At 37.5% G+C, this 12,206-nt stretch overlaps 1 protein-coding gene across 5 annotated transcripts in view; it reads left to right on the top strand.

Moving 5' to 3' along the window:
- Positions 1–3,869: 3,869 nt before the first annotated feature.
- abcb9 (ATP-binding cassette, sub-family B (MDR/TAP), member 9) overlaps positions 3,870–12,206 on the top strand; it is a 34,683-nt gene continuing 26,346 nt past the window's right edge. For 2 of the 5 annotated variants that reach the window (XM_061986004.1, XM_061986005.1), the window contains exons 1-2: positions 3,870–3,943; positions 11,099–11,128. In XM_061986004.1, the coding sequence (XP_061841988.1) occupies positions 3,885–3,943; positions 11,099–11,128 (89 nt within the window). In that variant the 5' untranslated portion in view covers positions 3,870–3,884. Of the gene's footprint in view, positions 4,028–11,098; positions 11,129–12,206 lie in introns of all 5 variants that reach the window. The other 3 variants (XM_061986006.1, XM_061986010.1, XM_061986009.1) reach the window with 3 other exon arrangements.

The raw sequence follows: 12,206 nt of genomic DNA on the forward strand, positions 1-12,206 counted from the left end.
ATATATCGATTTCGGTTGATATCGGAATCGGTAATTAAGAGTTGGACAATATCCGATATCGGCAAAAAAGCCATTATCGGATATCTCTAGTGATAACACACATTAATCAGAAATACAAATAAAACATGTACAGTACATTAATTTGCAGTATTTTACAGTCTAAAATACTATTGGACAGGGGTTTATTAATGCATTCTAGTGATGGGTCCGGCAACACCGATGCATCGGCGCATGCGTCGAGCTCATAGAGCAAAACCCTGTGTCGGTGCGCGTACCGCTTTTAGAAAGTCACGTGACCGATCGTGAGCTGTTTTGGTCACGTGACCGATACGCGAACTGTGTCGCACTGACGCCTCCTCTGTGCCCTGTGAGTGGCTCTTTTCTACAGCCGGAGAAATAATAACTAAGAAGAGAAATCGTCTAAAATGTAATACGTCGGAAAAACTTTTTTTTTTTTTTTTTTTATAAAAATGTGTAAAAAAACAAAATAAAAAAAATTCCCAGTCCACAATCATCCACAACACGTTCTCTTAGATTTCCATGTTATGATACATGTTCACATTATTTATTGACTGTATCTAAAAAAGATACAAATATATTTTTATTTAAATGAAGATATGAAATAATCCTAAATGAAATACAATGACTTGGTTTATATTATTGTATATACTAGGGCAGGGGTCACCAACGCGGTGCCCGCGGTCACCAGGTAGCCCGTAAGGACCAGATCAGTCACCCGCTGGCCTGTTCTAAAAATAGCTCAAAGAGCAGCACTTACCAGTGAGCTGCCTCTATTTTTTAAATGTCATTTATTTATTAGCAAGCTGGTCTCGCTTTGCTTGACATTTTTAATTCTAAAAGAGACAAAACTCAAATAGAATTTGAAAATCCATGAAAATATTTTAAAGACTTGGTCTTCACTTGGAATAAGCGGTAGAAAATGGATGGATGGATGGGTCTTCACTTGTTTAAATAAATTCATTTATTTTTTACTTTGCTTCTTATTACTTTTAGAAATACAATTTTAGAGAAAAAATATAACCTTAAAAATGATTTTAGGATTTTTAAACAAATATACCTTTTTGCCTTTTAAATGTCTTCCTCTTCTTTCCTGACAATTTAAATCAATGTTCAAGTAAATTTTTTTTTTTTTCATTGTAAAGAATAATAAATATTTTAGCTTCTGTTTTTTCGACGAAGAATATTTGTGAAATATTTCTTCAAACTTACTATGATTAAAATTCAAAAAAATTATTCTGGCAAATCTAGAAAATCTGTAGAATCAAATTTAAATCTTATTTCAAAGTATTTTGAATTTCTTTTAAAATTTTTGTTCTGGAAAATCTAGAAGAAATACTGATTTGTCTTTGTTAGAAATATAGCTTGGTCCAATTTGTTAAATATTCTGACAAAGTGCAGATTGGATTTTAACCAATTTAAAACATGTCATCAAAATTCTAAAATTTATCTTAATCAGGAAAAATTACTAATGATGTTCCATAAATTATTTTTTTAATTTTTTCAAAAAGATTCAAATTAGCTAGTTTTTCTCTTCTTTTTGTCGGTTGAATTTTGAATTTTAAAGAGTCGAAATTAAAGATAAACTATGTTTCAAAATTTGATTTGATTTTTTTTTCGTGTTTTCTCCTCTTTTAAACCGTTCAATTGAGTGTTTTTTTCATCATTTATTCTCTAGAAAAAACCTTCCGTAAAAGGAAAAAAAAATGTACGACGGAATGACAGACAGAAATACCCATTTTTTTTTATATATATAAATTTATTTATTTAGCTATTCTTGTTTGAATCACACTTACGTGTAACTTACAAATGACAATATATTTATTTATTTAAGTGTGTATCAAATTGGTAGCCCTTCGCATTAATCAGTACCCAAGAAGTAGTTTTTGGTTTCAAAAAAGTTGGTGACCCCTGTACTAGGTCATAAAATCAGTGTCAGTTGAGTCGGTCCATAGGTTGCCTGTAGGGATTTTTAATGTCCAGCAGATGTCAGTATTTAGTGACACAGTATCGACACAGTATCAATACAGTTTTGCAATGTGTCAAAACGCTTCATGAGGCCTCATCAACCCATCACTAATGCATTCATTTCTTAAAGTTAAAGTACCAATGATTGTCACACACACACTAGGTGTGGCGAAATTATTCTCTGCATTTGACCCATCACCCTTGATCACCCCCTGGGAGGTGAGGGGAGCAGTGGGCAGCAGCGGTGGCTGCGCCCGGGAATCATTTTGGTGATTTAACCCCCAATTCCAACCCTTGATGCTGAGTGCCAAGCAGGGAGGTAATGGGTCCCATTTTTATAGTCTTTGGTATGACTCGGCCGGGATTTGAACTCCCAACCTACCGATCTCAGGACGGACACTCTAGCCACTAGGCCACTTCAACAAACACAAAGGATGATGCTTATGAAGAATGTGTCATTACATCACTAAAAAGGATTGCAATTGAGTTTAATTTAAACATTTCACACGTACAATGATGTAATGTTCGTGTGACAACACAGTCGAAGTGACGTCACAAGAACAAGCAAGTAAGACTGGGCGGAGCTTCACACTGCTCACTTCCGGTACAGACAGACATGGCCCGGGTAACATGCGACTTGGGCGATACTGCACATTGTGGGATCCCTCTGATACCAAGTAGATACAGGGCCACTATTGCCGATAACGACACGTTTTACTTGAAACATTTCAAAATTATTGAATTTTGTGGTATTGTGTATGATTTATGGACCATCATTATGATAAAATAAAGAATGTTGTTTAAAAAACGTATTTTGAACAATTTAACAATACAAGACAATGTTGAAATGTTTGGGGGCGGCGTGGCGCAGTTGGGAGATTGGCCGTGCCAGCAACCTGAGGGTTCACGGTTCGATTCCCACCTTCTACCAACCTTGTCATGTCCATTGTGTCCTTGAGCAAGACACTTCACCCTTGCTCCTGATGGGTCGTGGTTAGGGCCTTGCATGGCAGCTCCTGCCATGAATGGGTGAATGTGGAAATAGTGTCAAAGCGCTTTGAGTACCTTGAAGGTAGAAAAGCGCTATACAAGTATAACCCATTTACTATTTGAAATATCAACAAAATACAATTATTCCCTTTTATAATCTACAATTTTTTGCGCAAAATAAAGTCAATAATGTAAAATAATTAAGTACTTTTTTTTTTTTTTAAACATAAAAAAAATCCATAGCCTTCATGTGTGGAACAACTTATGATTTATTCATTTATTTATTCATTACCACCATAACGTGTACAAAAAGTTACTTCCTGTTTTTGCGATGCTGTGATGTTGGGAACGATCCGCCCACCTCCACCATTACAATAAGTGCAATTATTATCGTTGTCCTTTAAAAATCGACATTTGTACTGTATATTAGTGTAACCTATTTTTATGGGCTTTCCTCTTTGTGACGTTAAGTTCCTGTTATACAGTATATGCCTTGGGCTCTTATTTTGAAGGCGCTAAGAGCGAAAGTGGTGACACATTGTAGTGGAGCGGAGGTTTTTGGAAGAAATGAAATAAAGTGGTCCTCGTGTAAAAGTGGAGCCTCCGTGTTTGTTATTTTGTAGTTTTATACAGTAATGGCGACATATATAAACCCTCGGTTACATTACAACGTGACACCACTTCCGCCCTAGCGCCTTCCAAAATAAGAGCTCAAGGCATATACTGTATAACAAGAATTTAACATCACAAAGAGAGAGGCAAGCCCATAAAAAATAGGTTACATTAGTTATTACAGAATACAGTTATTGGTATTACACTTTATTTATTAGCATATCACTGGGAAAAAAAAGAGGCAATGAACGAATTCCCGTGTCAACGTCACGGCACGGGAAAGTAATACACCTCTGATGTGTTATGTAAGCACTTTTATCGCCGAGACAACCAAGCTACTAACGAGATTACAAAGGTGAGTTATCGCGATGTCGGTGCCGTCCAAACGTTACCTGCCTTTGACTCCCAACAAGTTGGCTGAATGAACATAAAGAGTCCGGTAAGCTTTTTTTTTGTTTTTGCACCTGTTATGATCTTATACATCTTCTATGGCGAAGGAGAGAGACAAAAGCGAGCATGTTTCACTGCCATCAGACTTCTCGCTCGCACAGCTGGCGGATGGCGCCTTGTTGTTAGCCAACTTGCTAGTGAGAAGGGAAATGACATATCACAATAAAACTTGCTGTTAGCTAACTTGCCTTTTAGAAGGGAAATGACATATCAAAATAAAACTTGCTGTTAACTAACTTGCTTGTTAGAAGGGGAATGACATATCACAATAAAACTTGCTGCCTGCTGTTAGCTAACTTCCTTGTTAGAAGGGAAATGACCTATCAAAATAAAACTTGCTGCCTGCTGTTAGCTAACTTCCTTGTTCGAAGGGAAATTACATATCACAATAAAACTTGCTGTTAACTAACTTGCTTGTTAGAAGGGGAATGACATATCACAATAAAACTTGCTGTTAACTAACTTGCTTGTTAGAAGGGGAATTACATATTACAATAAAACTTGCTGCCTGCTGTTAGCTAACTTCCTTGTGAGAAGGGAAATGACCTATCAAAATAAAACTTGCTGCCTGCTGTTAGCTAACTTCCTTGTTAGAAGGGAAATTACATATTACAATAAAACTTGCTGTTAACTAACTTGCTTGTTAGAAGGGGAATGACATATCACAATAAAACTTGCTGTTAACTAACTTGCTTGTTAGAAGGGGAATGACATATTACAATAAAACTTGCTGCCTGCTGTTAGCTAACTTCCTTGTTAGAAGGGAAATGACCTATCAAAATAAAACTTGCTGCCTGCTGTTAGCTAACTTCCTTGTTAGAAGGGAAATTACATATCACAATAAAACTTGCTGTTAACTAACTTGCTTGTTAGAAGGGGAATGACATATTACAATAAAACTTGCTGCCTGCTGATAGCTAACTTCCTTGTTAGAAGGGAAATGACCTGTCAAAATAAAACTTGCTGCCTGCTGTTAACTAACTTCCTTGTTAGAAAGGAAATAACCTATCAAAATAAAACTTGCTGCCTGCCAGTTGTTAGCTAACTTGCTTGTTAGAAGGGAAATGACATATCACAATAAAACTTGCTGGTCGCTAACTTGCTTGTTAGAAGGTAAATGACATATCACAAAAAAACTTGCTGGTAGCTAACTTGCTTGTTAGAAGGTAAATGACATATCACAATAAAACTTGCTGCCTGCTGTTAGCTAACTTGCTTTTTAGAAGGCAAATGACGTATCAAAATAAAAATTGCTGCCTGCCTGCTGTCAGCTAACTTGCTTGTTAGATGGGAAACTACATAAAACAAAATAAAACTTGCTTGTTAGAAGGGAAATGACATATCAAAATAAAACTTGCTGCCTGCCTGCTGTCAGCTAGCTTGCTTGTTAGATGGGAAACTACATATCACAATAAAACTTGCTTGTTAGAAGGGAAATGACATATCAAAATAAAACTTGCTGCCTGCTGTTAGCTAACTTGCTAGTTAGAAGGGAAATGACATATCAAAATAAAATTTGCTGTTAGCTAACTTGCTTGTTAGAAGTGAAATGACATATCACAATAAAACTTGCTTGTTAGAAGGGAAATGACATATCAAAATAAAACTTGCTGTTAGCTAACTTGCTTGTTAGAAGGGAAATGACATATCAAAATAAAACTTGCTGTTAGCGAACTTGCTTGTTAGAAAGGAAATGACATATCACAATAAAACTTGCTGCCTGCTGTTGGCTAACTTGCATTTTAGAAGGGAAATGACATCACAATAAAACTTGCTGCCTGCCTGCTGTTAGCTAACTAGCTTGTTAGAAAGGAAATTATATATCACAATAAAACTTGCCGTTAGCTAACTGGCTTGTTAGAAGGGAAATGACATACCACAATAAAACTGGCTGCCTGCTGAGCTAACTTGCTTTTTAGAAGGGAAATGACATATCAAAATAAAACTTGCTGCCTGCCTGCTGTTAGCTAACTTGCTTGTTAGATGGGAAACTACATATCACAATAAAACTTGCTTGTTAGAAGGGAAATGACATATCAAAATAAAACTTGCTGCCTGCTGTTAGCTAACTTGCTAGTTAGAAGGGAAATGACATATCAAAATAAAATTTGCTGTTAGCTAACTTGCTTGTTAGAAGTGAAATGACATATCACAATAAAACTTGCTTGTTAGAAGGGAAATGACATATCAAAATAAAACTTGCTGTTAGCTAACTTGCTTGTTAGAAGGGAAATGACATATCAAAATAAAACTTGCTGTTAGCGAACTTGCTTGTTAGAAAGGAAATGACATATCACAATAAAACTTGCTGCCTGCTGTTGGCTAACTTGCATTTTAGAAGGGAAATGACATCACAATAAAACTTGCTGCCTGCCTGCTGTTAGCTAACTAGCTTGTTAGAAAGGAAATTATATATCACAATAAAACTTGCCGTTAGCTAACTGGCTTGTTAGAAGGGAAATGACATACCACAATAAAACTGGCTGCCTGCTGAGCTAACTTGCTTTTTAGAAGGGAAATGACATATCAAAATAAAACTTGCTGCCTGCCTGCTGTTAGCTAACTTGCTTGTTAGATGGGAAACTACATATCACAATAAAACTTGCTTGTTAGAAGGGAAATGAAATATCAAAATAAAACGTGCTGCCTGCTGTTAGCTAACGTGCTAGTTAAAAGGGAAATGACATATCACATTAAAACTTGCTGTTAGCTAACTTGCTTGTTAGAAGGGAAAGGACATATCACAATAAAACTTGCTTGTTAGAAGGAAAAGGATATATCACAATAAAACTTGCCGTTAGCTAACTTGCTTGTTAGAAGGGAAATAACATTTCACAATAAAACTTGCTGCCTGCCAGCTGTTAACTAACTTGCTTGTTTGGAGAGAAATGACATATCACAATAAAACTTGCTGTTAGCTAACTTGCTAGTTAGAAGGTAAATGACATATCAATCAATCAATCAATCAATCAATCTTTATTTATATAGCCCTAAATCACAAGTGTCTCAAAGGGCTGCACAAGCCACAACGACATCCTCGGTACAAAGCCCACATACGGGCAAGGAAAAACTCACCCCAGTGGGACGTCGATGTGAATGACTATGAGAAACCTTGGAGAGGACCGCATATGTGGGTAACCCCCCCCCTCTAGGGGAGACCGAAAGCAATGGATGTCGAGTGGGTCTGACATAATATTGTGAGAGTCCAGTCCATAGTGGATCCAACATAATAGTAGTAAGAGTCCAGTCCATAGTGGGGCCAGCAGGACACCATCCCGAGCGGAGACGGGTCAGCAGCGCAGAGATGTTCCCAGCCGATGCACAGGCGAGCGGTCCACCCCGGGTCCCGACTCTGGACAGCCAGCACTTCATCCATGGCCACCGGACCTGTGCCCCCCCCCCTCAAGGAAAAGGGGAGCAGAGGAGAAAAGAAAAGAAACGGCAGATCAACTGGTCTAACAGGGGGGCTATTTAAAGGCTAGAGTATACAAATGAGTTTTAAGATGGGACTTAAATGCTTCTACTGAGGTAGCATCTCTAATTGTTACCGGGAGGGCATTCCATAGTACTGGAGCCCGAATAGAAAACGCTCTATAGCCCGCAGACTTTTTTTGGGCTCTGGGAATCACTAATAAGCCGGAGTTCTTTGAACGTAGATTTCTTGCCGGGACATATGGTACAATGCAATCGACAAGATAGGACGGAGCTAGACCGTGTAGTATTTTATACGTAAGTAGTAAAACCTTAAAGTCACTTCTTAAGTGCACAGGAAGCCAGTGCAGGTGAGCCAGTATAGGCGTAATATGATCAAACTTTCTTGTTCTTGTCAAAAGTCTAGCAGCCGCATTTTGTACCAACTGTAATTTTTTAATGCTAGACATAGGGAGACCCGAAAATAATACGTTACAGTAGTCGAGACGAGACGTAACGAACGCATGAATAATGATCTCAGCGTCGCTAGTGGATAAAATAGAACGAATTTTAGCGATATTACGGAGATGAAAGAAGGCCGTTTTAGTAACACTCTTAATGTGTGATTCAAACGAGAGAGTTGGGTCGAAGATAATACCCAGATTCTTTACTGATTCGCCTTGTGTAATTGTTTGGTTGTCAAATGTTAAGGTGGTATTATTAAATAAATGTCGGTGTTTAGCAGGACCGATAATCAGCATTTCCGTTTTCTTGGCGTTGAGTTGCAAGAAGTTAGCGGACATCCATTGTTTAATTTCATTAAGACACGCCTCCAGCTGACTACAATCCGGCGTGTTGGTCAGCTTTAGGGGCATGTAGAGTTGGGTGTCATCAGCATAACAATGAAAGCTAACACCGTATTTGCATATGATGTCGCCTAGCGGCAGCATGTAAATACTAAAGAGTGCAGGGCCAAGAACCGAACCCTGAGGAACTCCGCACGTTACCTTAACATAGTCCGAGGTCACATTATTATGGGAGACGCATTGCATCCTGTCAGTAAGATAAGAGTTAAACCACGACAAAGCTAAGTCTGACATACCAATACGTGTTTTGATACGCTCTAATAAAATATTATGATCGACGGTATCGAAAGCAGCGCTAAGCTTTTATCACAATAAAACTTGCTGCCTGCTGTTAGCTAACTTGCTTGTTAGAAGGGAAAGGACATATCACAATAAAACTTGCTTGTTAGAAGGGAAAGGATATATCACAATAAAACTTGCCGTTAGCTAACTTGCTTGTTAGAAGGGAAATGACATTTCACAATAAAACTTGCTGCCTGCCAGCTGTTAACTAACTTGCTTGTTAGGAGAGAAATGACATATCACAATAAAACTTGCCGTTAGCTAACTTGCTTGTTAGAAGGGAAATGACATTTCACAATAAAACTTGCTGCCTGCCAGCTGTTAACTAACTTGCTTGTTAGAAGGGAAATGACATATCACAATAAAACTTGCCGTTAGCTAACTGGCTTGTTAGAAGGGAAATGACATACCACAATAAAACTTGCTGCCTGCTGTTAGCTAACTTCCTTGTTAGAAGGGAAATGACATATCACAATAAAACTTGCTTGTTAGAAGGGGAATGACATATCAAAATAAAACTTGCTGTTAGCTAACTTGCTTGTTAGAAGGGAAATGACATCCATCCATTTTCTACCGCTTGTCCCTTTTGGCATATCATAATAGGGGTGTAACGGTACACAAAAATGTCGGTTCGGTACGTACCTCGGTTTAGAGGTCACGGTTCGGTTCATTTTCTGTACAGTAAGAAAACAACAAAATATAAATTTTTTGGTTATTTATTTACCAAATTTGTAAACAATGGCTTTATCCTTTTAACATTGGGAACACTACAATAATTCTGCCCACGTTAATCAACATTAAACTGCCTCAATTTGTTGCTCAGATTAAATACAATGACAAAACTTTTCTTCTACATATAAAAAGTGCAACATTAAACAGTTTCAAGTCAACTCATCATGCTTAATTTATTACAGCATTTGGGAAGCCTGTAGTGGATTTTTATTATGTACATGTTATATTTGTATCTACCGGTACATGTGATAGCAGGGACCCTGCCATTCAAAACTAGGCTGCTGCATTACTAATGATTAATGTAACTATAGCTGAAAAAATGGTACAATAGCAATAGGAGAGACTATTCATCCCTGAACACCATGGAGTTCATGTAGGCTTAATGATGCAGTTACATTATTATATCAACTATCAGAGACAGAAACTTTTCATTTAACATAATGTCCTTTTTTGCTGCTTCAACACAGAAAAAGGTAAAGTGAAATAACAGACAGTCAGGGCTTTGCTGTCCGTAACACACACACTCTCACACCGCAAAATGAGCTAACGTTACGCTAAAAGCGAATTAGCCTTCACCTCAAGCCAGGACTGCCAGCGAGCTGAACTGCCTTTTATATTTCTAGAAGGTCAACGGGCTCATAGTGATGTTACTAGTAGTTGACTGGGAGGTGTTTATTATAATTTGATGAGAGTTCGCAGCCTGATGATTACCTGCTAAACGCTAAGCACTCTGAATACGCACTGCTGATTGGCTGATACCGCTCTGAATACGCACTGCTGATTGGCTGTTACCGTTCTGTTTGTAACCAATCAGATGGTTGTGTGGGTGGGACAATGCTGGGTGCTGTGTAGAGGACTGACAGAGACAGAGGCAGAAGGAAGCGGAGGCGGCTACTTAATATGTTCGTGTGGAAACTCATTCGGTACACCTCCGAACCGAACCGAAACCCCCGTACCGAAACGGTTCAATACAAATACACGTACCGTTACACTCCTATATCATAATAAAACTTTCTGCCTGCCAGCTGTTAACTAACGTGCTTGTTAGAAGGGAAATGACATATCACAATAAAACTTGTTGCCTGCCTGCTGTTAGCTAACTTGCTCGTTAGAAGGTAAAATGACATATCACAATAAAAGCTTACAATGGTCGTTTCTTGAGGTCAAATATTATACGCACCTGGTTTGACCTTGCCCAGTGTCACCTATTACCGTAACATTTGCACACACTAGGGTTGTACGGTATACCGATATTAGTATAGTACCGCGATACTAATTAACCATTTTCGGTACTATATCGCCTCTGAAACGTTTGTGGTGCCCTTTATTTAGAAAAGTATCGAAACAATTTTAGTAGCGGTACCAACATATTGGTATGGTTACAACACTAGCACAGACTAATAAATTAACACTGTTGGCAACAATGCCCCCACCTGGCTGTAAAGGCCACTTGAGACGATTCACAACATTAGGACACATCATGTTTGTGTTTGCTAGTAATAGGACTCCGTTTATTGTTCACAATGGAATGCTTGGAATTATATATTGTACAGAGGGTGACATCATCTTTAAATACAATTGTTGTACGTCTGGCCCGTTATGCCAATGCCTCCAAAAAGGAAAGTATGAAGTCACTTAAATGCAAAAATGGTGAAGCTGTATTTTCATTTGCACTTCAATTTTATTGACAGATCAGTAATGAAGCATATTTAGTATTTAGTTTATTTATTTCATAACATAATTGTATGTATTCTTTTTTTCCCTCTCAGTTATGAGTCCCTTCTCATGCAGTATATTTGGTAAGTATAATCATTTTATATAATTTGACAAAGTTGTAAATAAGTCCAACTCTTTAATTACCGATACTGATACCGATATCAACCGATACCGATATCAACCGATATATGCAGTCGTGGAATTAACACATTATTATGCCTAATTTGGACAACCAGGTATGGTGAAGATAAGGTACTTTTTAAAAAAATTAATAAAATAAGATAAATAAATTAAAAACATTTTCATGAATAAAAAAGAAAGTAAAACAATATAATAACAGTTACATAGAAACTAGTAATTAATGAAAATTAGTAAAATTAACAGTTAAAGGTAAGCACTATTAGTGAACCAGCAGCACGCACAATCATGTGTGCTTACGGACTGTATCCCTTGCAGACTGTATTGATATATATTGATATATAATGTAGGAACCAGAATATTAATAACAGAAAGAAACAACCCTTTTGTGTGAATGAGTGTAAATGGGGGAGGGAGGTTTTTTTGGGTTGGTGCACTAATTGTAAGTGTATCTTGTGTTTTTTATGTTGATTTAATAAAAAAACAAAAAAAACGATACCGATAATTTCTAGTTGTAAACTGTAAGTAGGTTAGATATTATTATCATTATACTTCCTCCCATCTCCAAAGACATGCACCTGGAGATATTTAATGATTATTGGCAACACTTAGTGGTCCCTAGTGTGTGAATGTGTGTGAATGTTGTCTGTCTATCTGTGTTGGCCTTGTGATGAGATGGTGACTTGTCCAGGATGTACCCTGCCTACCTCCCGAATGCAGCTGAGATAGGCTCCAGCACCCCCCGCGACCCGGAAAGGGACAAGTGGTAGAAAATGGATGGATGGATGGTATCTTTATTGATTTATTGGAGTGTATGTATTTGTATGCAGTGTGCAAAGCTACAGTTTTTATTTACACAAGTATTTTATTCAAGACAGAAGTTTTAAGTGTGCGCTTGATTAAGCTCAATGTTGGAGATTATTATTTATTTGCATGCAGTGTACAACGCTACATTTTTGTTTACAGAAGTATTGTATTCAAGAAGAAGTGTTGCCCCGGGCTTAACTGCAGATAGAAACAAAA

This window comes from Nerophis lumbriciformis, linkage group LG12 (assembly GCF_033978685.3).
Source record: "Nerophis lumbriciformis linkage group LG12, RoL_Nlum_v2.1, whole genome shotgun sequence".
Taxonomy (NCBI): Eukaryota; Metazoa; Chordata; class Actinopteri; order Syngnathiformes; family Syngnathidae; genus Nerophis; species Nerophis lumbriciformis.